At 49.0% G+C, this 27,258-nt stretch overlaps 1 protein-coding gene across 1 annotated transcript in view; it reads right to left on the minus strand.

The window, feature by feature from the left end:
- Positions 1-23: 23 nt before the first annotated feature.
- Positions 24-27,258, minus strand: part of LOC134749538 (muskelin) — a 41,150-nt gene continuing 13,915 nt past the window's right edge. The window contains exons 12-16 of the mRNA XM_063684509.1: positions 17,037-17,195; positions 16,470-16,709; positions 6,764-6,916; positions 5,437-5,668; positions 24-3,936 (exon numbers count right to left, since the gene is read on the minus strand). Of these exons, the coding sequence (XP_063540579.1) occupies positions 5,438-5,668; positions 6,764-6,916; positions 16,470-16,709; positions 17,037-17,195 (783 nt within the window). The 3' untranslated portion in view covers positions 24-3,936; position 5,437. The remainder of the gene's footprint in view (positions 3,937-5,436; positions 5,669-6,763; positions 6,917-16,469; positions 16,710-17,036; positions 17,196-27,258) is intronic.

Here is a 27,258-nt window from a genome sequence, read left to right on the forward strand (position 1 = left end):
AATAAATAAAAAACAAATTAATGATTGGATAGTTTATTTAGGTAGTCAAGTGTACATTACAGTTGTGACTGCTACCAAATCTTGTAGCGTTACCCTAACCGAGAATTAAGGTACCTAATGTGTCTATAGGTATACATTAAGAGGAAAGTGGACGGCCTCCATACAAACGTAGTCCCCATTATCCTCTCTGGATACTGACATTATGGAAAATATGTTACATAAAATTATGTATATTAACCATAGCTATGCCCCTACTTTTTCGATTTTTTGATTATTGTAAAAGTTAGGAGCGAAAAACAGATTTCATACAAATTTTTTAAATGCTCCCGGCCCTCCCCTTACGTCTTAATAGACCCACAGTTTGTAAAAATTACACAATTTAATTGTATATTTACAAGTTAAACATACACATGTCATGTTCTACTAACCTTTAAAAAATCTTTTTTATGTACGTAGTAGGTATTTCAAACTGCTCACTGGTTCAGCTGTAGATTAAGGGTCTCCGGCAAGCTCGGTTCTCCGTACAAACGTAGTTTCGCTCTCATTTTAAAACTACGTGTTGGATTGTAATAAAACTTTTGGCCGACCTTGCCGGGGACTCGACGTTTTTCAATACAGGGGGTATTGAAGAAACCTAAAATGTGTTTATTAATGCAAATTACTTCTATTCTTCACCAGTTTGATTTAAAAAAACGGACAAGTCCAAATCGCCCACCGAGGGTCCCGTACTTTTTAGTATTTGTTGTTATAGCGGCAACAGAAATACATCATCTGTGAAAATTTCAACCGTCTAGATATCACGGTTCATGAGATACAGCCTGGTGACAGACGGACAGTGGAGTCTTAGTAATAGGGTCCCGTTTTTACCCTTTGGGTACGGAACTCTAAAAAAGAAAGGCTAATCCGAAAGTTGTATCTTCGTAAAAACGTAAATAATACAAAAAGTCTTTACGCCAGGGGAAAAGGATTTTTTTTCGATGTTTAACCCTTTACCGCATGGATTTTTTATTCTCCCCGTAATAAAACACTATAAATGTAACACAAAACAAAATTGTGAAATTAGGCTATGGTACTATCTGTAAAAAATCTATTGTAGCTATCCGTGTCAACGGTAGGATACAGAACGCCGCATCCGTCCCTATAGTCCGTAGTTATATGGCCGGCTATACGAAGTGAAAGTGTTGGTAACCAATTTTAACTCATAAGCTAACAAAGTCCCACTGGATAGGGTAACATGGGCCAACTATTTTTCACCAACGGTTAGCTGATGTTATGGTACCCTATACGATAAAATATTAATGTTATAAATGTAATGTAAATATTTACGTGTTTTTTAAAGAAAATAACAATTTTAAATACCTAATATTTACAATCTTTATATCTAAGGTTAAATAAGGGTTACAATTTTATTTTGACTAAAATTTAGGCGGTACAAAATTACAATGCAATACATTAAAAAATAATAGCTATCCAATTCGTTTTAATTCAACGCACAAAATAAATAAATAGCATGTTAGGATAATATAAACGAAAGATTCATTGATTGTATAACATGTGTAAAGTGTGTTTTTGTTTGGCCCTATGGTTGACTGGTAGAGAATGCCTAGAGGCATTAGGTTCGCCTGTTTTACTCTTGTTATGTGCAATAAAGGTAAAAATAAATAACGTCTAAGAATTCGTGCTTCGTATTTGTCAGCTGATGGAGATGGCGCTATACGGCGCCACATTATTTAGTGGTTGGTTGCCAAAAGTTGACGTTTGACAATCGAGTGACCATAAAACATGTTACGCTGTACACCCCCACCCCGATGTCAATTTCAGCTGCCATACTAGAGCGCATGATTATTTGGCCGAGCGACGAGAAGGTCTCGTTTCAGTTAAAGCATTAATGCTTTCTTTTTTCCTCTACAGGTCGCTTTTCTCAACCGATTCTCGAGAACTTTTGACAACTCGAGACATTGGCGTTAGCGAGATCTACAGCTCACAGAGCCAATAATAGTTCTTAGAGTTTACACCTCTTCTACAATCAATAGCTCTTTGTATAAACTTAATCAAAAAAAATACATGGTTACAAGTCAAACCGAAACTCATTACATCGAGCCGGAAAGACATACAATATTACAAATTAAAATTTTTATTACCTTCCTTCGTTTTTATACAAAGCTCTTCCTTTTTATTGCATTGGTGTTTTATTTTATTTTATTGGAACGAAAAACTCATTAAACCGAATGACTAATATAGTTTATATGAAGAAAGTATCAAAAACACTACCAGTCAACTACCTTACAAACTAGTAAACCAAATGTGACGTTTTCAACCAAAAGGTACCACATTGTCGCTGTCTTGTGAGCGTCTTATTGACAATCGACATTAAAGTACCCTTTTGGTTGAGATAGGCACAAAGCCACAAAGATTATTGTATTTTTTTTTTATATAACCTATTATTCTCCGTTCCAGCACCTAGGACACCGTTTTTACACGCGTCTTGCAAGCAATAAATAGTTAATATTTTTTACACCAAAAAGCTCAAATATCTTCACAATTTGTGGCAATATAGCAAAACTTATCGCCTCTCTAATGTATGTGATCTCGCATCTATAGATGCAGTAACATAATAAACACATTAAAACTTATGTGTTAGTGGAGTTTCACAACCCGACAAAGCCAAATTCGCTATACCTCGTTCTTTTTAGCATTAGAAAAAGGGTAAAGAATCTTGACGAGTCTTTTTATCGATAAACGCTTTAAAATAATAGTAACTATTACTTGTGAATCCAAAAGATTGTTTTTCTAGTGTACTATTTTTAATAAAAATACACGTCAAGATTGTTTAACCTTTTTCTAATGCAAAAAAACGAGGTAGTGCTATGTTCGATCCTTACAAGATACAAAAATAATCAAGATAAATATGTTTCTTGTATGGAGGCCTCGTCTAGTTTTTTGTTTTTATATTGATTACTAGCTTTTGACCGCGAATTCGCCTGTGTGGAGTAAGTAATTTTTTTATCCAATCTGCATTTTATCGATTCCCCATACAAACTTCCATCCCTCTTTTCACCCCCTTAAAGGATGATTTCTGGGATAAAAACTACCCTATGTACTTCCCCGGGACTCAAACTATCTCTATACCAAGTTTCAACTAAATCGGTCCAGCGGTTTAAGCGTGAAGAGGTAACACACAGACAGACAGACTTTCGCATTTATAATACTAGTATGGATTTTGTGATTTTATTTATTTGAATTTTAAATATAGAAGTCAAAATTCATTATTTATTGGTAATCATTTTGACACTGCATTCAAATTTTAATAATTTTTCATAACTCATTTTTTTTTGCCGCCGCATATGCGATAAATGACTCGTTAAATGCACATCTTAGTTGTTAATCACAATTTTAACCTCAAAGCAATCATCCAGTGAATATCATAAATAAGTATACAGTTCTCAACCTTAATCTAATGAAAAAAGGTACAACATTTATATATATGTTACCTTGAGTATACATTGTGAGTATAGGTATTATTACTGGCACCCCTTATATGCCAGCGTCTATATGAAAGCGGCTTACGTTCAGGCGTGCCGTAGCGTTCCTGCGTTCTGCGCTTGCCACTAACGTGGTATAAAACATGTTGCGCATTACGGTACGTAAGTATTATTAGTTGCAGATAACTACAGATATGCAAATTACAAAAAGTTTCCTAGTTAAAAAGTTCTCGGAAATATCACAAGAAATAATTAAAGTTTCCATATTGGAAACGGATAATTTAGTTCCCAATACAAGATTGTCACAAGTTTTCGATATTAGATATCCCATGTTAACATCACATTACACAGTACAGATAACTCTACATGTATAAGTATGAAGTGTGAGGTGAGCACGCTCGAAGTGTGTCCTAATATCCATGCACAGCCTGCGCCTGCGTCCAGCCAACCGCGTCTGTAACAAAGTAGTTGAAAATGTAGGTATAGTTACAGGTTGTTATATTAAATTTTTACATGCAATTTACGTTCCCACCCTGCATCCTCCCACCGCGAAACGAAATACGCAAATAAATAAATTAAAAAAAACATATACCGGGTGTTTCCTGTAACGGGAGCAATAAATTAAATTTGAAGCTGTACTCCTCAAACTGACCAACATCTGTTCAGCAACTTTTTAAAATTATGAAATTTTTAGATTATACCTTTTTCATACTAATTAAATATTATTTTCAATGTACGCTGCCATCTGTGTGTTTGACGTTGCTTGTCACCCTTTAAACATAACACATTTTGCAATACATTGCGTCTTAGAATAAACTTTAAAGTGTAATGAAACTCAAGTTATTTTTAAAAGTTGCTGAACAAATGTTGGTCAGTTTGAGAAGTACAGCCTCCAGTTTAATTTAATGCTCCTGTTACAGGAAACACCCGGTATATATAAGAAACCACCACCAAAAGTACAAAACTCGACACGTATTTCGCCTCTACAGCTACGAATTCTGGAGATGTTGACGGTCTGATGTCCGGCATCCGGCAACGGAATGTGCTGTTCAGTAGTTAAATCCAGGACATTGAGTGAGATGCCTGGGTCGCGTCGTCCTCGTCACGTCTCGTGTATCTCACCTCACCGCGACCAGGTCCGCTGTATCCTCTAGCCTAGCCGCCCACGCGTCATAACTTGCCAAAACAATTTCAATAGGGATGATGACACATGTTGAATTTTATAACAAAATCTAGTAAAATAGCAAATGAGCAATTTATCACAATAATGTGGATATTAATCATAATTTAATAGTATGCAAGTTTGTTAGCCTATAAGTTGTTGTTGCCACTGTTGGTAAACCTTAATAAATAAATAAAAATAAAATAAAATATTAAAATAATATATGGAAATGATAAAAAATAAAGGATCTAAAAGTCAAAATTTAACGTATTTTTAACTTGCAAATAGGAATAAAGTAAAGATACCATTCGATTTCTTGCATTTTATTCAAAAAAAGATTGTACAGCAACTATATGCATAAACGCAATATTTCACCGAAAAAAAATGCTATTTTAGTTATTTTCCATACATTCAAGATGGGCTCTCAGTGACCTTGACGTTCACTTATCGTTATGTTAGGAGCGTTTCGCGAGTGAAGTACGACTGTCGGACTTTGACTATCATTTCTGACTTTTGTATTGCTTTAATGCAATGGGTCCCATATAGACATTTGATCCCAAAAACAAACCTGATCGATTGATACTATCAATAAAAAATTGTCATCGAGCCTATTCTGATTTGTCAGAATAAAGATTCAAATTAGAATGGAATTGGAGACCTTATTATAGGATGATATGCCTCTGTGGCGGCCGACCTGAAGTACCGACACCGACACAGCTGGTCATAGAGGTCATACAGCAGCACCCGTTGGTGCCTGGGCGCCACTATCCGCGTCGTCGTCTTATATCTCACCTCACAGCGCCACCAGGTCCGCTATATCCTGGTGTGGCGGCACCTTGCTCGGCCGGAAGTATCTGCACAGGTTATCATAGAGCAGCACTCGCGCGTGTCGCGCCGCCCAGCCCGCGTCGTCGGCGCCGCTGTCGGCGTCGTCCTCGCCGACGTCCCACGTGTCGGGCGCCTCCGGCGACACGTCCTCGTACGGGGTCGGGGGCTCGGGGATCGCGTCGTCGGCACCTAGCACCTGTAATATGTACTAAGATTACAGCATGTTCGCAGTTTAGGAATAAACGCACGCCAAACGACAATGTCCTATTAGGACAAGATTTTACTGATAAACTTGAGCCACACATTTTATGTGACCATTATGACTGATATAAACGTATCGCGGGCCCTGGCCACTGAATCAGTGGTTTGGCGTAAAATTTCCTGTTATTCTAATTTTGTATATATGACGACGAATTTGTCCCGACACTTTGTGGAGTAATTCATTCTTCGCAAAATCTTAACGATGTCCCCAGAGTACTTCCACGAGAGCAGAGCTACAATACGTACCGCGTGCAGCGCGTGCGCGAGGTCCGGCGGCGCGGCGTGGGCGGCGCGGCGGCGCGCCAGCGTGCGCACGAGAGCAGAGCTACAATACGTACCGCGTGCAGCGCGTGCGCGAGGTCCGGCGGCGCGGCGTGGGCGGCGCGGCGGCGCGCCAGCGTGCGCACGAGAGCAGAGCTACAATACGTACCGCGTGCAGCGCGTGCGCGAGGTCCGGCGGCGCGGCGTGGGCGGCGCGGCGGCGCGCCAGCGTGCGCACGAGAGCAGAGCTACAATACGTACCGCGTGCAGCGCGTGCGCGAGGTCCGGCGGCGCGGCGTGGGCGGCGCGGCGGCGCGCCAGCGTGCGCACGAGAGCAGAGCTACAATACGTACCGCGTGCAGCGCGTGCGCGAGGTCCGGCGGCGCGCCAGCGTGCGCACGAGAGCAGAGCTACAATACGTACCGCGTGCAGCGCGTGCGCGAGGTCCGGCGGCGCGGCGTGGGCGGCGCGGCGGCGCGCCAGCGTGCGCACGAGAGCAGAGCTACAATACGTACCGCGTGCAGCGCGTGCGCGAGGTCCGGCGGCGCGGCGTGGGCGGCGCGGCGGCGCGCCAGCGTGCGCACGAGAGCAGAGCTACAATACGTACCGCGTGCAGCGCGTGCGCGAGGTCCGGCGGCGCGGCGTGGGCGGCGCGGCGGCGCGCCAGCGTGCGCACGAGAGCAGAGCTACAATACGTACCGCGTGCAGCGCGTGCGCGAGGTCCGGCGGCGCGCCAGCGTGCGCACGAGAGCAGAGCTACAATACGTACCGCGTGCAGCGCGTGCGCGAGGTCCGGCGGCGCGGCGTGGGCGGCGCGGCGGCGCGCCAGCGTGCGCACGCGGCGCGGCGTCAGCGCCACGGCGCCGCGCGCCACAGCGCCGCCCGCGAACAGCACGGTCGCTAGCGCGTGGAAACGGTCCACCTGACACAGATCAATCAAATATAAATTAGGGTCGGTTGCACCAAACTGTTTGTCATCGTTAAATTGAAAAGTTAGCAAAATTTTATTCTATGGAAATGTTTTATTTTATGGAAATGTTTTCGAAATCCACTAGATTATGAAACTTTTAAGAAGTTAAGAAAAAGAGCTGAAATGGTTGAGAAAGTCTGTTACAAGAATTACATACAATTCTCCGAAGATCAAATTAGGTCTCGCTCAAAGTATTTATGGAATTTTATTAAGTCCACTTGTAAAAAGGGCCCAAAAATGAAGCACTTGTGGTTTTACAATAATGTACTTTATTCCACTGGTTTAAAAGCTTGACAATATTTAGTACCGGCCAGACGTCATGTTTCTCGGAAAAATCTTAACACCGCGAACTAGGATTTTCAACACATGGTACAACGACATCTAGCGGGAAATTTGACAAATAAATTAACTTCTTGCAAATAAAACTAAGAAATACATACAGAGGTTGGACATTCCGCCCACCAAGGACAATAATAACACAAGTGTCCTTATGAGACAACTAACTGTGACAAAATACAATTCATATCATGGCACGGTGTAAGGGAAATTGTAACATGTGATATTCAAAACGTGAACAAACAAACTCAGCATACTGCAATAACATTGCATTTAAATTGAACTAATGATACCAAATTAAAAACCTCAACTTATATTTGGTAAGAAACAGAAAACAAAACAAATTTAACGATCTAAGTTTCTATTGGCAGAAAACATAGTTTGCCAACAGGTCGTTTGATAATATTTCCTTTGCAACGTAAACTAACTACTCGAGTGATTCCATCCAGACCTGGGTGTTTATCAGTGACTACACCATATAACCATCTTGCTGGAGGCAAATTATCTTCCTTTACTAACACCACACTACCTACCACTGGCTCGGGTGTTTGATGGGCCCACTTATAACGGTGGTAAAACTGTGTCAGATATTCACGCGACCATCGGCGCCAGAAATCTTGAACCATTTTCTGTGTTAGCTGCCATCTTCTTAAACTACTTACATTGGTACTTTCATAGTTAAAGTCCGGCAAAAGTACTAGGGGCTCTCCAACTAAAAAATGTCCAGGAGTGAGTGGTATAGGATCATCACTGTTGCTACTATTAATTCTTGACATAGGCCTTGAGTTCAGGCAAGCTTCAATTTGAGCTAAAACCGTTGCCATTTCCTCAAATGTCAAGGTGGAATTTCCAATCACTCGTCTAAGGTGATGTTTCGTGGATTTGACTCCCGCCTCCCAGAGGCCTCCAAAGTTTGGAGAATGTGGAGGAATCCAATGCCAATTAGTGGAGTTTGTAGCAAGCTGATCGGCAATTTCCACAGCCACGCTTGATCGTTCTTCGGCGTATAACTGCTTTAGCTCACGAGCAGCTCCTACGAAGTTCGTTCCATTGTCGCTCCACAAATCAGCGCAATGACCACGACGTGCTGTAAAGCGCTTAAAGGCCGCAATAAATCCTTGAGCTGTCAAGTCACTGACTGCTTCAAGATGTATTGCTCGTGTAGCCATACAAATGAAAAGGCAGATGTAGCCTTTGTAAGAGCGGTGACCTCTTCCCTTTGAGGTGCGCATGTTTATTGGACCAGCATAGTCCACACCACTCTGGAAAAAAGGGCGATTGACAGTTCCTCGAACTGACGGCAACTGTCCCATCAGTGGATGTCGTAATGCAGCGGCATAGCGAGCACATGTCACACATTTGCGAACGAACAACTTAACGGAATTGGTTGCTCCGATTACAAAATATTTAGATCTCAAGTAATGGAGCATCAGTTGCGGATTACCATGCAGAGTCTTTTCGTGCGCATTGTCTAAGATTAAAGTTGTGAAGTGCGACTTATGTGGAAGTATCACTGGATGCTTCATCTGTTCACTAATTCCAGCGTGCTCTAATCTTCCACCAACTTTCAGGATACCATCTCCATCTACAATCGGGTTTAGTGAGGTAAGTTGACTCTTCTTATTAATCGTTTTATTTTCTTTCAGGTTCTTCAACTCCTCTTTGAAATGATTTGCCTGAACAATTTTTATACACATTTTCAAAGTCTCTTGGATTTCGCTGCTAGTTAACCACAAACTCACTTTTTCTTTTCTAGCACATTTCAAAAACCGTTTACAGAAAGCTAGAACGCGTAGCAGTTTCCACAATTTAGAAAACCTTGAAATAAGTGTTTCTTCAGCTTCTGCTGTGACATCATTATCATCGTAAGTATTCACGAAGCATGCTTTAGTGCTTCTTTCTTCTAAGTTAGTATCCTTTATGTTTGGTTTTTTATAGCTGATTTCTTTATTTTTCAGCCATGACGGACCTTCTATCCAAAGCTCTTCTTTATTCAGGTGCTGTGTGCCTCTAGACGCGCAGTCTGCAGGATTATTTTTCGACGAGACATGGGACCATTGGTGTGGCTCTACTGACATTATTATTTCAGATACACGGTTGGCGACAAAAGTTTTCCATCGATTTGGACGACTATTTAGCCAAGAAATGACCACTGTGGAGTCAGTCCAAGCATGAATGTTCGCTCTGCTGATACTCATAACGTCGGCTACTTCAACCAGCAATTTGGTGAGTAGCAAAGCCCCACACAATTCCAGACGTGGAATTGAGATTTGTTTAATTGGTGCCACTTTCGTTTTGGACGTGATCAGTGACACGTGCACATTTCCTTCTTCATCTATAGTCCGTAAGTACACAACAGCAGCAAACGCTTCATTAGAAGCGTCGCAGAATCCGTGAAGTTCAGCAGTCACATTGGAAGTTGCGTGGTTCCATCTGGGCATCTTGAATTCGGTAAGTTGATTTAGACTTTCTCTGTAGTTTAACCAATTCTTCAGTAATTGTGGCGGAACTTCATCATCCCAATCGATTCCGGAAAGCCACAATTTCTGGATGAAAATCTTGGCTACTATGATCACTGGGGCCAACCAACCGAGTGGATCAAACAGCTTTGATATGTCAGATATGACACTTCTCTTTGTTATAGGAACTTTGAGTGGAGGAAGTTGTACCGAATATTCAAATTCGTCATTTCGGCGATTCCAGACGAGTCCTAGAATTTTCATAACAGCGTCTATCTTCAGCTGGAGACTTCCTTCCTCTTTGACATCAGTTTCTTTCATGTAACTTATTAATTCTTCATTGTTACTGCTCCATTTCTGTAATTCGAATCCACCTTTTTTCAAAAGTTCATTCATCTCTTTGTATACTACTTTACCTTCTTCTACAGTTTCACAGCCTGTTAACAAATCATCCACATAAAAATGGTTGAGGACCCTATCAGCAGCGTTTGGATAATGTGCTCCTTCATCGTGGGCTACTTGCTGAAGCGCACGCACTGCAAGATGAGGTGCTGAGGCCGTACCAAAGGTGACTCGGAGCAGTCTCAAGTGCTTTATCTTCTCTCCCGAGTTTTCACGCCATAGAATGCGTTGAAAATCTACATCGTCTTGATGAACTTTCACCTGCCTGTACATTTTTACAATGTCTGCTACCAGGCATATGGGATGGCAACGCCAACGAAGAATAGTATTTCGTAAAACAGGTTGCAGAGTTGGACCTACCAACAGGTCTTGATTTAAGGAAACGCCATTAGAGCCAGGACAAGACGCGTCATACACAACCCGAAGCTTTGACGTGGATCTGTCATCTCGGATGACAGCATGATGTGGCAAGTAAACTGCATCTGGGTTGTTCTCCTGTTCTGGAGGAACTTCTTCCATGTGTTCTAGCTCAAGATATTCATTGATGACATCTGAGTAGCGTTTCTTCATTTCAGCATCTTTTGCGAACCTCTTCTCTAATTGGTTGAGACGCTTAGTCGCAATAGGCACAAAGTTGCCATGTTTGCAAGTGGGATCTTGATCACGAAATGGTAGTTTCACGATGTATCTACCGGTGCTATCACGTTCAGTGGTAGCTGCGAAAAATTCTTCACATTTCTTCTCGTCTTCAGTATAATGTTGCTTGGGATCTGTCGTATTGTGGTCAGCCTCGAGCTCCCAAAATTTCTTGAGCAGCTCATTTTCATCTAAATGAATGTGGTTAACGCTAACACTTTTACGAATTTCCGACTCACCTAAGTGAGTTGGCCCTGAAACGATCCAGCCTAAAGACGTTCGCTGAGCGATGAGTGCTCCCTGTGGAGCTTTGATCATTTCGTTTAAAAGTATTTGACCGTACACCTCTCCCCCTAGGAGCAAGTCGATTTTGCCGGGAATGTTGAATGTGGAATCTGCTAAATCTAATTCAGACAGTTCTGACCACGAATCAATGACAATACGTTTTCTCGGACGATTCGATGTTACCTTGCCCAAAACATGAGCATGCACGTTCACTTCTAAGTCAGGTTCTAGGAGTGATGAAATTGTAACATTTACCACCGACTTAGAGTTCACAGGTGAACTCTCTTCTCCGCCTAGTCCCGTGACTGTGCTCTTGTAAGAAACCTTGTTCAGTCCCAGCAGTTGTGCTGCAGACTCCGTAATAAAAGAGGCTTCAGAGCATTGGTCGATTAAACATCTGAGGGTTATACCAAAACCTGTTTTCGACTGAGCTTGAACCAAAGCCGTTGGCAAGAAAACTTGTCCACGACTGGTCGAAAAACACGTTGTTACATTATTGGGCTCATCACACGATGATGATGGAGCTGTTGTTGCATGTGCAACAATATCACCTTCAACCGATTGAGTAGGTTTGACTTGTGAATCGGTTGCTTGAGTGCTTGTTTTTGGGTGTAGTAAAGAATGATGTTTGCGCTTGCAAATTCGGCATCTAGTAGATTGGCGACAGAAATATACGTTGTGACCTGAACCTAAGCAATTGAAGCAATAATTACCGGACTGGATGAAATCACGTCGAGCATCAACATCGATTTTTGCAAAACCTTTACAATTACATAATTTGTGATTTTCTGAACAATAGCCACAAGAAACCTCAGTTACATGATGCACTTTTAAGTTGCTACTACATTGTGCATTGGGTTTCTTAGGAACAAAACTTGTCTTCGATGATTTCCCATCCAAAAATTCTAATGCCCTAAATCGGGTTTCTAAAAATTCTTGAAGTTGGCTTAGTGTGGGCAAATCATCAGAAGACTCGCTAATCTTAAGTTCCCACTGTTTCCTAGACTCGTTGTCTAATTTAAGACAAATGATATGAATCACAATTATATCCCATGTATTTGTGTCGATGCCTAAGTTGTTCAATCCATTTAAACACTCATTCGTAGTGTCCAGCAATTCTTTGAGTGCATTCGCGGACTCGGTCGTAATATTCTTCTGACTCATGAAACGTTTGAGAATGCAGTTGGAAAGATACTTCTTATTATTATAGCGCTTTTCCAATTTCTCCCAACATGCGCTGTAATTATCTTGTGTGATCTGTACGTGACGCAGAAGCTGTTCAGCTTCACCGACTAAATAACCTTTCAGGTAGTGCAATTTTTGGACGTCGTCTAAATCTCTATTCTTGTGGATGAGCGACGTGAATAGATCTCTGAAGCTAGTCCATTCAGAATAATTCCCTGAAAACGTAGGAATTGTAATCTTTGGTAACTTTACCATCACCGACTTGCCTTGACCAACATCTGACCTATTCTCAATAGTGGTAGACTGAGTGCTCTTTCCAGGAACTGAAACGTTAAGTTTGTTTAAGGCAACTTTAAGATCTGACTTGTAATCCATGAATAACTCTTCCGCATTCGAATATATGTCTTCAGTTACATACTCGTTGAACTCATGTGTAGTAGAATCTTGAATGATTTGAGTATGAGTTGTCACAAACTGATTCCACAAAGATTCTAAGGTTTCTAATCTTGTGCTAAGATAATCTGCAGAGTTAAGTCGTTCCTTAGGCGATTTTTTAAAGTTAGTTTGAGCCTTATCAATTCTCAAATACAAGTCCTGTTGCACTTTTATAAGAGCCTCCATGATGAAACTTTCTAAGTGTTTGGAACTTAGCAAAATTGGGCGTGGATTCCCCGTCGTTCCACTTTCTTCGAAACTATTCTAAGTCCAAACTTGCTACGAATTTTCTAAGTCGAAACTTGATGAAAAGTTCAAATTTGTTGAAATTTCACTAAGTCTTTGACAGTTGCACTACGTAATAATTTTAATGTACTCACGGTTGTCTTGACACTTCACTACGGTCACACATATAATCCGCTTACTTCATACTGCTGCTTCTCACCGCTGACGTCACGATGCAATGTTTACGTTACACGTTGCTCCGGAACATAGGCTCTTCTCGCCTTAACACCGCTGGCAGCAATCCACTACCGTAGCTGGCGTCCGTTGGCCCGAAGTTTACCGAATCCACTAGCCGAACTCATCCGGCTCGAAGGACCATGTAAAAAGGGCCCAAAAATGAAGCACTTGTGGTTTTACAATAATGTACTTTATTCCACTGGTTTAAAAGCTTGACAATATTTAGTACCGGCCAGACGTCATGTTTCTCGGAAAAATCTTAACACCGCGAACTAGGATTTTCAACACATGGTACAACGACATCTAGCGGGAAATTTGACAAATAAATTAACTTCTTGCAAATAAAACTAAGAAATACATACAGAGGTTGGACACCACTACTTCAAATAAAGGTATACCGCAAACAATGTATTGTGGCGGTGCCTCGGTTTCTGACGGTCCAAGCATTTGTAACATGTTTAATGATCATTTTCAATCAGTATTCGAAACCCCTAATTTGCCGCCTTTGGACGTTGGCTGCTTAGAACCTTCGTTAAACCCAGTCTTTAACATCAGCACTATTAATTTATCAAGTGACTTAGTTTTAAAATATTTAAAGTCAGTTGATGTAAACAAAGGAGCTGGACCCGATGAAATACATCCTTTATTAATAAGGAAATGCGCGAATACATTAGTAGTTCCCCTTACAAGAATTTTCGTGCAATCAATTAATGAGGGGCGTTTTCCACAAATCTGGAAAAGGGCGTGGATTACACCTATCCCCAAAGGTAACATAAGCCAACATATAGAAAAATATAGACCTATTTCCAAATTGTGCCAGTTTGGCAAAATATTGGAAAAAATTGTTACTGACCAGCTCTCCCATGCTGTGCGCCGTCATATCAACCCAAACCAGCATGGGTTCTACAAAGGTCGTGGCGTTGAAAGCAATCTCTTGTCCTAAAGGACATACGATTGCTTAGGATTGTCCGAGGTCATACGTCATGCCATGGATAATAAATATCAAGTTGATGCTGTATATACAGATTTTGCAAAAGCATTCGATAAAATTTCTCATAATACGCTTTTATTAAAAATATGGAACCTGGGTATACACGGTGATCTCTTTCGATGGATTAAGTCTTACGTAGAAAATAGGACACAAGCTGTAGTATTGGGAGGCTTTACATCAGCTTTCAAACAAGCCACGTCGGGCGTCCCACAGGGATCTCACCTGGGTCCTCTGTTATTTATTTTATACATTAATGATATAACGGAGTGTTTATCTAACTCGGAAGCCCTTCTCTATGCCGATGACACCAAAATATTCCGAGTCATTAAGACCCCCGCAGACTGTTCTATGTTGCAAGAGGATTTACTTAAATTTGAGGATTACTGCACTAGAAGTAGTTTGTTTTTAAACAATAGCAAATGCTCCGTTATTACATTTGGCCGTAAAAAAAATCCTATATTATACAATTATAAATTATGTGGCAGTACTCTAACGCGTCAGGATAGTATACGTGATTTGGGTGTATTAATTGACACAAAACTAACCTTCATCCCTCATATCGACAACATTTTAAATAAGGCTTATAAACAATTAGGGTTTATACTTCGCATTGCTAAACCTTTTCGTAGACCGTTAACTTACAGGATACTTTATAATAGCTACGTCAGAAGCCGCTTGGAATTCGCTTCGGTGGTATGGAATCCCTGCTATGATGTACATAAAAAGAGAATAGAAAGGGTGCAAAAAATATTTATTAAAGCTCTCGAATTCCGAATAAGGGGTAACTACGAAAATTACGCCTCCTCAATTTCAAGACACAACCTTCAACCTCTGTCATTAAGGCGTTCATGTAATGATCTGATATTTTTATTTAAAATAATAAATAATCTTGTAGATGCCCCTGAACTTCTACATAATATAGGTTTTCGAGTGCCTTGTAGAACAGAACGTGGTTGTCGGAGCAAAATGCTGTTCAGTGTTGGGACATGTCGCACTAAATATGCACAGCAATCATATATTAAACGCGCATGCAGGTTGTATAATGAAAAGTGTATGAACGCGGATATATTTGGCAGTTCGTTAGGGTTATTTAAGAAGAAAGTTTATTCTCTATTAAATTAGTATTAAAGCTAGGTTAAGTTATCTCATTATTTGTTAATTTCACTGTTGTCTCAGATAGCATTTCATAGTATTAAGTTTTATTAATAATTTACATACAGGAAACTATAGGTCTACATTGTAATAAATTCTAGCTGTCAGCTTATTCACCTACATGTTTTATAAGACTGTTTGTTACTAAATAAATTAAAAAAAAAAAAAAAAAAAAAAAAAATATTGTATGGAAAGTTTCATAGTAAACCGCGTCGGCGCGCCGGGTGACGTTGATCAGTCTGTCAAGTCTGTCAAGTGCGGATGGTGCAACCGGCCCTTAATCAAGTCACAATTAACACAAGATTTATCATCTTACGACACTTGGACACGATAGGTATTAATTAGAAAGAAAGGCACAAAGAAACACCAAAGTAGTATAGCAGACGTAAATGAATTTAACTTACACTAGCAGAAGGCGATATTGTCCCTTCCAGTGTTTAAGATGAAGTTAAAGGAAGCTTGGCTTATCTGGAGACTTCCTCAGGGAACTAAAAATTGTGCCAAAAGCAACCTTAAGGGTGTAGCTATCAACATACAATAAATGTCTACAAATCTTTTCTATAATTTAATACCCAGAAAGGAAAATGGAAAGTACGTCTGGAGAAGCATTCACGTGACGTCCCCCCCTTCATTTTAACATGTTAGCCGTATGACACTTACCTCCTCAGGATTATTATGATCGAATCTTCGAGCAACACGGAAGGGAGACGGCATTCGTACTATTTCCCCTCTGCCGAAGCATACACAACTGTGCCTATGGCGGTGCGTGTTGTGACTCGTCCGTACACAAAAAGTGATCGAGGTGAGCAAGATTTATCTTTGACGTGTGTCATTTTTTATGTATTTGTGTTGTCATTACAGATTGGATTTTGTATGTAGTGAGTAGAAAAGTGCGCCTGTGTGCACGTTTAACCCGCAAAAAATGGCAGCATGATTTGTACGGTAAAATATCGCTTGGAATCCTCCCTTCCGACGTGTCGGAAGCCGGTGTTGCATGAAGGATTCAATACATCATGTAGCTCCTTCCTCAGATACTTTAGCGCCATACTATACCACACTGGCGTAGCTGCCAATGCGAGTTTGGCTTCTCTGGAGACTTTCTCTATGGACACACGTTTTGATACCAAAAGCAACCTTAACTTTATAGCCATAAGATACTCACCTCCTCAGGATTATTATGATCCAATACATCGTGTAGCTCTTTCCTCAGATACTTTAGCGCCATGGTGTCTCTTCCAGGCGTCGCTGCCAGCTCTCTAAAGCAGGCTTCTCTCAATACGAGTTTGGCTTCTCTGGAGACTTTATCTATGGAGGCCCGTTTTAACTGGAGGGCCCAGAGGTCGTCGAGGCGGAGGCGCAAGCTGTTCTGGTTGCCGGGGTTGCCGCCGAATAAGTAGTGTATCTGAAAGAATGCCAATGGTTAGGATTTATGTTAAGTTTTAAGAAATTGAAGCAGAATTATCAACTTGTTAATAAAAAGTATGTGATTATACTTTGAAGTCTGAATTAAAATATTAAAGAATCGTACACACTAGTCCACTACTATATAAGGCCGTGGTTTGATCGCCAGAAGGAAGCAGGGCGACGAGTGAACTTTCAAAGCCGTTAATACCTATTGATTGTTGATTTTCCGAGGTAGTAAATACATTTTTTTACGCTTCGGCCACGTAACGCACGCCCCGAGTGTGTACACACTGGCAGTGCCGCGTGGTACTCGAGTCAGACCAACCTTCCGCACGGGGTCGTAGACCAGCTGGTGGGCGAAGCGTGGTCGGGGCTCGTGCGGTGCTATACTGTCGTTCCGGTACACGCACGTCCAGGTCAGACGTCGTAGTGAAAATACCCATAATGTGTTGTAGACGCGCTTGTCTTTCTCTTTACTCATGCCCTGAAACAAGCAAGGAATGTGATGCATACGTAACTTAATAGAGCTTCTGTTCGTGCAGTCTAATAAGATATATGGTATCCTACTGGTTATTTACACACAGTTACAGCTGCACCAATTTTACCCGTACCCGTACCACGTCCACACAGTACTGACCGACAGCACGAACAGCTCGTCGGTGTCGGGGTCGAGCGTGGCGCGCTGCGTGAAGCCGGCGGCGGGCGGCGGGCAGGCGGCGGCGCCGCTGCAGAGCGCTCCTGTACCCGTACCACGTCCACACAGTACTGACCGACAGCACGAACAGCTCGTCGGTGTCGGGGTCGAGCGTGGCGCGCTGCGTGAAGCCGGCGGCGGGCGGCGGGCAGGCGGCGGCGCCGCTGCAGAGCGCTCCTGTACCCGTACCACGTCCACACAGTACTGACCGACAGCACGAACAGCTCGTCGGTGTCGGGGTCGAGCGTGGCGCGCTGCGTGAAGCCGGCGGCGGGCGGCGGGCAGGCGGCGGCGCCGCTGCAGAGCGCTCCTGTACCCGTACCACGTCCACACAGTACTGACCGACAGCACGAACAGCTCGTCGGTGTCGGGGTCGAGCGTGGCGCGCTGCGTGAAGCCGGCGGCGGGCGGCGGGCAGGCGGCGGCGCCGCTGCAGAGCGCTCCTGTACCCGTACCACGTCCACACAGTACTGACCGACAGCACGAACAGCTCGTCGGTGTCGGGGTCGAGCGTGGCGCGCTGCGTGAAGCCGGCGGCGGGCGGCGGGCAGGCGGCGGCGCCGCTGCAGAGCGCTCCTGTACCCGTACCACGTCCACACAGTACTGACCGACAGCACGAACAGCTCGTCGGTGTCGGGGTCGAGCGTGGCGCGCTGCGTGAAGCCGGCGGCGGGCGGCGGGCAGGCGGCGGCGCCGCTGCAGAGCGCTCCTGTACCCGTACCACGTCCACACAGTACTGACCGACAGCACGAACAGCTCGTCGGTGTCGGGGTCGAGCGTGGCGCGCTGCGTGAAGCCGGCGGCGGGCGGCGGGCAGGCGGCGGCGCCGCTGCAGAGCGCTCCTGTACCCGTACCACGTCCTCACAGTACTGACCGACAGCACGAACAGCTCGTCGGTGTCGGGGTCGAGCGTGGCGCGCTGCGTGAAGCCGGCGGCGGGCGGCGGGCAGGCGGCGGCGCCGCTGCAGAGCGCTCCTGTACCCGTACCACGTCCACACAGTACTGACCGACAGCACGAACAGCTCGTCGGTGTCGGGGTCGAGCGTGGCGCGCTGCGTGAAGCCGGCGGCGGGCGGCGGGCAGGCGGCGGCGCCGCTGCAGAGCGCTCCTGTACCCGTACCACGTCCACACAGTACTGACCGACAGCACGAACAGCTCGTCGGTGTCGGGGTCGAGCGTGGCGCGCTGCGTGAAGCCGGCGGCGGGCGGCGGGCAGGCGGCGGCGCCGCTGCAGAGCGCTCCTGTACCCGTACCACGTCCACACAGTACTGACCGACAGCACGAACAGCTCGTCGGTGTCGGGGTCGAGCGTGGCGCGCTGCGTGAAGCCGGCGGCGGGCGGCGGGCAGGCGGCGGCGCCGCTGCAGAGCGCTCCTGTACCCGTACCACGTCCACACAGTACTGACCGACAGCACGAACAGCTCGTCGGTGTCGGGGTCGAGCGTGGCGCGCTGCGTGAAGCCGGCGGCGGGCGGCGGGCAGGCGGCGGCGCCGCTGCAGAGCGCTCCTGTACCCGTACCACGTCCACACAGTACTGACCGACAGCACGAACAGCTCGTCGGTGTCGGGGTCGAGCGTGGCGCGCTGCGTGAAGCCGGCGGCGGGCGGCGGGCAGGCGGCGGCGCCGCTGCAGAGCGCTCCTGTACCCGTACCACGTCCACACAGTACTGACCGACAGCACGAACAGCTCGTCGGTGTCGGGGTCGAGCGTGGCGCGCTGCGTGAAGCCGGCGGCGGGCGGCGGGCAGGCGGCGGCGCCGCTGCAGAGCGCTCCTGTACCCGTACCACGTCCACACAGTACTGACCGACAGCACGAACAGCTCGTCGGTGTCGGGGTCGAGCGTGGCGCGCTGCGTGAAGCCGGCGGCGGGCGGCGGGCAGGCGGCGGCGCCGCTGCAGAGCGCTCCTGTACCCGTACCACGTCCACACAGTACTGACCGACAGCACGAACAGCTCGTCGGTGTCGGGGTCGAGCGTGGCGTGCTGCGTGAAGCCGGCGGCGGGCGGCGGGCAGGCGGCGGCGCCGCTGCAGAGCGCTCCTGTACCCGTACCACGTCCACACAGTACTGACCGACAGCACGAACAGCTCGTCGGTGTCGGGGTCGAGCGTGGCGCGCTGCGTGAAGCCGGCGGCGGGCGGCGGGCAGGCGGCGGCGCCGCTGCAGAGCGCTCCTGTACCCGTACCACGTCCACACAGTACTGACCGACAGCACGAACAGCTCGTCGGTGTCGGGGTCGAGCGTGGCGCGCTGCGTGAAGCCGGCGGCGGGCGGCGGGCAGGCGGCGGCGCCGCTGCAGAGCGCTCCTGTACCCGTACCACGTCCACACAGTACTGACCGACAGCACGAACAGCTCGTCGGTGTCGGGGTCGAGCGTGGCGCGCTGCGTGAAGCCGGCGGCGGGCGGCGGGCAGGCGGCGGCGCCGCTGCAGAGCGCTCCTGTACCCGTACCACGTCCACACAGTACTGACCGACAGCACGAACAGCTCGTCGGTGTCGGGGTCGAGCGTGGCGCGCTGCGTGAAGCCGGCGGCGGGCGGCGGGCAGGCGGCGGCGCCGCTGCAGAGCGCTCCTGTACCCGTACCACGTCCACACAGTACTGACCGACAGCACGAACAGCTCGTCGGTGTCGGGGTCGAGCGTGGCGCGCTGCGTGAAGCCGGCGGCGGGCGGCGGGCAGGCGGCGGCGCCGCTGCAGAGCGCTCCTGTACCCGTACCACGTCCACACAGTACTGACCGACAGCACGAACAGCTCGTCGGTGTCGGGGTCGAGCGTGGCGCGCTGCGTGAAGCCGGCGGCGGGCGGCGGGCAGGCGGCGGCGCCGCTGCAGAGCGCTCCTGTACCCGTACCACGTCCACACAGTACTGACCGACAGCACGAACAGCTCGTCGGTGTCGGGGTCGAGCGTGGCGCGCTGCGTGAAGCCGGCGGCGGGCGGCGGGCAGGCGGCGGCGCCGCTGCAGAGCGCTCCTGTACCCGTACCACGTCCACACAGTACTGACCGACAGCACGAACAGCTCGTCGGTGTCGGGGTCGAGCGTGGCGCGCTGCGTGAAGCCGGCGGCGGGCGGCGGGCAGGCGGCGGCGCCGCTGCAGAGCGCTCCTGTACCCGTACCACGTCCACACAGTACTGACCGACAGCACGAACAGCTCGTCGGTGTCGGGGTCGAGCGTGGCGCGCTGCGTGAAGCCGGCGGCGGGCGGCGGGCAGGCGGCGGCGCCGCTGCAGAGCGCTCCTGTACCCGTACCACGTCCACACAGTACTGACCGACAGCACGAACAGCTCGTCGGTGTCGGGGTCGAGCGTGGCGCGCTGCGTGAAGCCGGCGGCGGGCGGCGGGCAGGCGGCGGCGCCGCTGCAGAGCGCTCCTGTACCCGTACCACGTCCACACAGTACTGACCGACAGCACGAACAGCTCGTCGGTGTCGGGGTCGAGCGTGGCGCGCTGCGTGAAGCCGGCGGCGGGCGGCGGGCAGGCGGCGGCGCCGCTGCAGAGCGCTCCTGTACCCGTACCACGTCCACACAGTACTGACCGACAGCACGAACAGCTCGTCGGTGTCGGGGTCGAGCGTGGCGCGCTGCGTGAAGCCGGCGGCGGGCGGCGGGCAGGCGGCGGCGCCGCTGCAGAGCGCTCCTGTACCCGTACCACGTCCACACAGTACTGACCGACAGCACGAACAGCTCGTCGGTGTCGGGGTCGAGCGTGGCGCGCTGCGTGAAGCCGGCGGCGGGCGGCGGGCAGGCGGCGGCGCCGCTGCAGAGCGCTCCTGTACCCGTACCTAGTGATGGGTCGTTACCAGTAACTTACTCAAAAGTGGGAATATTCCCGGTAATGCTACCAGTAACATTACCCAGATCGGTAACATTGAGTAACTTTGAAAAAATTATTAGAATTGTATATGCTTTTTTCGTGTTAAATACTTAAGAAAATAATAATACTATTATTTACAGTCATAAAACAGTCAAGGAATCTCTGAGAGAGTAAATTCCCAATGTTACCGGTAACATTCCCAATATTACGACGTATTTTTCCAAAGTTACTGGGAACATTACTATCTGGAAATAATGCTGACCTGTATAAAGTAAAAGAAAATATGTGTATAAATCAGTTTAATTATTAGAATAAACCAATCAACATCTAAATATATAAAAGAAGAAACTGACTGACTGACTGCCTGACTGACATATCAACACACAACCCAAACCGCTGGTTCTAGAGATTCCAAATTTGGCACGTAGGTTTGTTATAAGGTCTAGGGGTGCACTAAGAAATTATTTTTTTAAAATTCACCCCCCAAGGGGGTTAAGTGGGGGTTCAAAGTTTGTATGGGGAAACAAGATTAGTTAGACTATTATATTCGAAACTTCACAGAAGTATTCCTAACGATAAATGTATAAACACGTGTTACAGGTTTTTTTTGCAAATTCCCCCCTAATAGGGGGAAATGTGGTGACAAAGTCTGAAAATCAACATGGGTATTGTTTCTATGGTTTATCGGGTCGCTAATTAGGAAAACAAGAACGATTTTAAAATCCAACGTGATGGACGTGAAAATCCATCCCCCCTGTTGGGGTGCAATGGGGTTGAAATGTCTAAATATCAATATGGGTGTCGTTTTTATGGTTTTTGGGACGTTCATTACTAAAATCGCATCGATTTTGAAATTGAATAATGTGCTCATGAAAATTCTTGAAAGTACTCGTATTTGTGCCAAATTGCAATTCAAACGGTCCAGTAGTTTCGGAGCAAATCGGTTGTAACAGACGGACCGACAGACAGCCACACTGATCCTATAAGGGTTCTAATTTTGCTTTTGAGGTATGGAGACCCGCGTTATCCTAATAGATTTTTAAATTTGTATTTGGTGCCATCTCGATCGTCGTCAATCGGTACCTAGGCGAGTGCGGGCGGCGCGGCGGGACGGACGGGGCGGGAGGAGTAAGTCATCGGGAAACTTCCTGCATCCGTAATGAGTACATTCAAGGTGCTACAAGAAGGTGGTTGTCTGTTTGCTTCTTATAAGTTTAGGTTTCCATTCTAAGTAAAATGCAAAACATCGTAAGTACATATATATGTATTCTACCTACGAACCATATACCATATAGACCATCTTTTGTAAGTCGTTATAAAACCATATTTTCTCCTTCCCCTGCCTCCCCCGCACCCTGTACATTAAACAAAACGACATAGATTCTTAAATCACGCGGGCGAAGCCGCGGGCAAAAGCTAGTTTTGTATAACGTTTCAAGTGGCAAACGTCATTTTTGAGTTGTTGGAATTTCGATTTTTATATTAATTAATCAATTTGAAATTAGAGTTTAGTAGAGTAAATAAATAATAATCACAGTTTCATATAAAATACAAGCTTTTGCCCGCGACTTCGTCTGCGTGGAATTAGTAATTTGGGTAGCTTATTTTTAAACAATTAGCTAGATTTATTGTTTCCCCATACAAACTTCCACCCCTTTTTACTACCTAAATTTTACCCGCTGAACATTCAGCTTGTGGTAGCCCTCTGGTGGGAGATCAGCAGCGTCTCCAGCAGAAACTTGGTCACCAAAGTCTTGCAGGCACCGAGTGACCCATGGGAAGTCACCTCCAGGTGTTCTACGTCTTGGAAAATTCAACCTGATTACAGCAAACAGTATCTACTGCACGTTAAGCGTGTGGTAGCTCTGGTCAGACGCCTGCTTCATCTGGAAGACCTCCAGGTGTTCCAGGTCTTAGAGAACTTAACCTGCCTACAGCATACTCTACCAACTTCAGATTAAAAGAGTGTTACCCTCATCAGGTGTTCCAGGTCTTATTTATTTTATTTATTTATTTTCTTGGTCTTGAGCTATCTCCATCATACACTACCAACGACACGTTGAGCGAGTGTTACCCTTGACCTTTTGTACCCAGCAGCACTCCAGGTGTTCCAGATCTTGAGCTTTTCCCATAATACACTACCAGCGGTACGTTGAGCGAGTGTTACCCCTGATCCGTTGCACCCAGCAGCACTCCAGGTGTTCCAGGTTTTGAGCTTTCCTCATCATATACAACCAGCGTCACGTTGAGCGAGTGTTACCCCTGACCCTTTGTCCTGACCCGTTGCACCCAGGAGCACTCCAGGTGTTCCAGGTCTTGAGCTGTCTCCATCATATATTACCAGCGGCAATTTGAGTGAGTGTTAGAAGAGTGGAGAAGAGAACAGGATGACTTCGGGAACAAAAACTACTCTACACCTTCCCCAACAATTAAGACTATCTCTATATCAAATTTCATCTAAATCGGTTTTATTGGGTTCCATACAAATTTCCACTTCCCTTTTTACCCCCTTTAGGGTTGATTTCTAGGGTAAAACCTATCCTATGTCCCTCACGCAAAATAGGCGCAATAGTAAGACGTCGAGTTGCGGAAACCAAGCCCGCGAATATCTATCCTATCCTATGTCCTTCCCCAGGACTCAAATTATCTCCATACCAAACTTCATCTAAATCGGTTCAGCGGTTATATACAAATGTCAACTCCCCTTTCCATCCCCTTAAGGGGTGAGTTCTGGGATAAAAAGTATCCTATGTCCTTCCCCGGTACTCACTATCTGTATACCAAATTTATAAAATTGATCCCATAGCTTTTATGTCAGCGAATTAAGAACGATGGGACATATTTTTGAGTAAGTTGTACTAAAAAAATAAGTTTTGAACCTTATTTTATCTCATATAAGTCATCACAATCATCAGTTTCGTATGTTACCGGCTTTTGGGAATGTTACTGGTAACATTGGTAACTTACTAGTAACATTCCCAAATGGAAACTTACTGGTAGCGGGAATGTTACCGCTGCCCATCACTACCCGTACCACGTCCACACAGTACTGACCGACAGCACGAACAGCTCGTCGGTGTCGGGGTCGAGCGTGGCGCGCTGCGTGAAGCCGGCGGCGGGCGGCGGGCAGGCGGCGGCGCCGCTGCAGAGCGCTCCTGTACCCGTACCACGTCCACACAGTACTGACCGACAGCACGAACAGCTCGTCGGTGTCGGGGTCGAGCGTGGCGCGCTGCGTGAAGCCGGCGGCGGGCGGCGGGCAGGCGGCGGCGCCGCTGCAGAGCGCTCCTGTACCCGTACCACGTCCACACAGTACTGACCGACAGCACGAACAGCTCGTCGGTGTCGGGGTCGAGCGTGGCGCGCTGCGTGAAGCCGGCGGCGGGCGGCGGGCAGGCGGCGGCGCCGCTGCAGAGCGCTCCTGTACCCGTACCACGTCCACACAGTACTGACCGACAGCACGAACAGCTCGTCGGTGTCGGGGTCGAGCGTGGCGCGCTGCGTGAAGCCGGCGGCGGGCGGCGGGCAGGCGGCGGCGCCGCTGCAGAGCGCTCCTGTACCCGTACCACGTCCACACAGTACTGACCGACAGCACGAACAGCTCGTCGGTGTCGGGGTCGAGCGTGGCGCGCTGCGTGAAGCCGGCGGCGGGCGGCGGGCAGGCGGCGGCGCCGCTGCAGAGCGCTCCTGTACCCGTACCACGTCCACACAGTACTGACCGACAGCACGAACAGCTCGTCGGTGTCGGGGTCGAGCGTGGCGCGCTGCGTGAAGCCGGCGGCGGGCGGCGGGCAGGCGGCGGCGCCGCTGCAGAGCGCTCCTGTACCCGTACCACGTCCACACAGTACTGACCGACAGCACGAACAGCTCGTCGGTGTCGGGGTCGAGCGTGGCGCGCTGCGTGAAGCCGGCGGCGGGCGGCGGGCAGGCGGCGGCGCCGCTGCAGAGCGCTCCTGTACCCGTACCACGTCCACACAGTACTGACCGACAGCACGAACAGCTCGTCGGTGTCGGGGTCGAGCGTGGCGCGCTGCGTGAAGCCGGCGGCGGGCGGCGGGCAGGCGGCGGCGCCGCTGCAGAGCGCTCCTGTACCCGTACCACGTCCACACAGTACTGACCGACAGCACGAACAGCTCGTCGGTGTCGGGGTCGAGCGTGGCGCGCTGCGTGAAGCCGGCGGCGGGCGGCGGGCAGGCGGCGGCGCCGCTGCAGAGCGCTCCTGTACCCGTACCACGTCCACACAGTACTGACCGACAGCACGAACAGCTCGTCGGTGTCGGGGTCGAGCGTGGCGCGCTGCGTGAAGCCGGCGGCGGGCGGCGGGCAGGCGGCGGCGCCGCTGCAGAGCGCTCCTGTACCCGTACCACGTCCACACAGTACTGACCGACAGCACGAACAGCTCGTCGGTGTCGGGGTCGAGCGTGGCGCGCTGCGTGAAGCCGGCGGCGGGCGGCGGGCAGGCGGCGGCGCCGCTGCAGAGCGCTCCTGTACCCGTACCACGTCCACACAGTACTGACCGACAGCACGAACAGCTCGTCGGTGTCGGGGTCGAGCGTGGCGCGCTGCGTGAAGCCGGCGGCGGGCGGCGGGCAGGCGGCGGCGCCGCTGCAGAGCGCTCCTGTACCCGTACCACGTCCACACAGTACTGACCGACAGCACGAACAGCTCGTCGGTGTCGGGGTCGAGCGTGGCGCGCTGCGTGAAGCCGGCGGCGGGCGGCGGGCAGGCGGCGGCGCCGCTGCAGAGCGCTCCTGTACCCGTACCACGTCCACACAGTACTGACCGACAGCACGAACAGCTCGTCGGTGTCGGGGTCGAGCGTGGCGCGCTGCGTGAAGCCGGCGGCGGGCGGCGGGCAGGCGGCGGCGCCGCTGCAGAGCGCTCCTGTACCCGTACCACGTCCACACAGTACTGACCGACAGCACGAACAGCTCGTCGGTGTCGGGGTCGAGCGTGGCGCGCTGCGTGAAGCCGGCGGCGGGCGGCGGGCAGGCGGCGGCGCCGCTGCAGAGCGCTCCTGTACCCGTACCACGTCCACACAGTACTGACCGACAGCACGAACAGCTCGTCGGTGTCGGGGTCGAGCGTGGCGCGCTGCGTGAAGCCGGCGGCGGGCGGCGGGCAGGCGGCGGCGCCGCTGCAGAGCGCTCCTGTACCCGTACCACGTCCACACAGTACTGACCGACAGCACGAACAGCTCGTCGGTGTCGGGGTCGAGCGTGGCGCGCTGCGTGAAGCCGGCGGCGGGCGGCGGGCAGGCGGCGGCGCCGCTGCAGAGCGCTCCTGTACCCGTACCACGTCCACACAGTACTGACCGACAGCACGAACAGCTCGTCGGTGTCGGGGTCGAGCGTGGCGCGCTGCGTGAAGCCGGCGGCGGGCGGCGGGCAGGCGGCGGCGCCGCTGCAGAGCGCTCCTGTACCCGTACCACGTCCACACAGTACTGACCGACAGCACGAACAGCTCGTCGGTGTCGGGGTCGAGCGTGGCGCGCTGCGTGAAGCCGGCGGCGGGCGGCGGGCAGGCGGCGGCGCCGCTGCAGAGCGCTCCTGTACCCGTACCACGTCCACACAGTACTGACCGACAGCACGAACAGCTCGTCGGTGTCGGGGTCGAGCGTGGCGCGCTGCGTGAAGCCGGCGGCGGGCGGCGGGCAGGCGGCGGCGCCGCTGCAGAGCGCTCCTGTACCCGTACCACGTCCACACAGTACTGACCGACAGCACGAACAGCTCGTCGGTGTCGGGGTCGAGCGTGGCGCGCTGCGTGAAGCCGGCGGCGGGCGGCGGGCAGGCGGCGGCGCCGCTGCAGAGCGCTCCTGTACCCGTACCACGTCCACACAGTACTGACCGACAGCACGAACAGCTCGTCGGTGTCGGGGTCGAGCGTGGCGCGCTGCGTGAAGCCGGCGGCGGGCGGCGGGCAGGCGGCGGCGCCGCTGCAGAGCGCTCCTGTACCCGTACCACGTCCACACAGTACTGACCGACAGCACGAACAGCTCGTCGGTGTCGGGGTCGAGCGTGGCGCGCTGCGTGAAGCCGGCG

This window comes from Cydia strobilella, chromosome 18 (genome assembly GCF_947568885.1).
Source record: "Cydia strobilella chromosome 18, ilCydStro3.1, whole genome shotgun sequence".
NCBI lineage: Eukaryota > Metazoa > Arthropoda > Insecta > Lepidoptera > Tortricidae > Cydia > Cydia strobilella.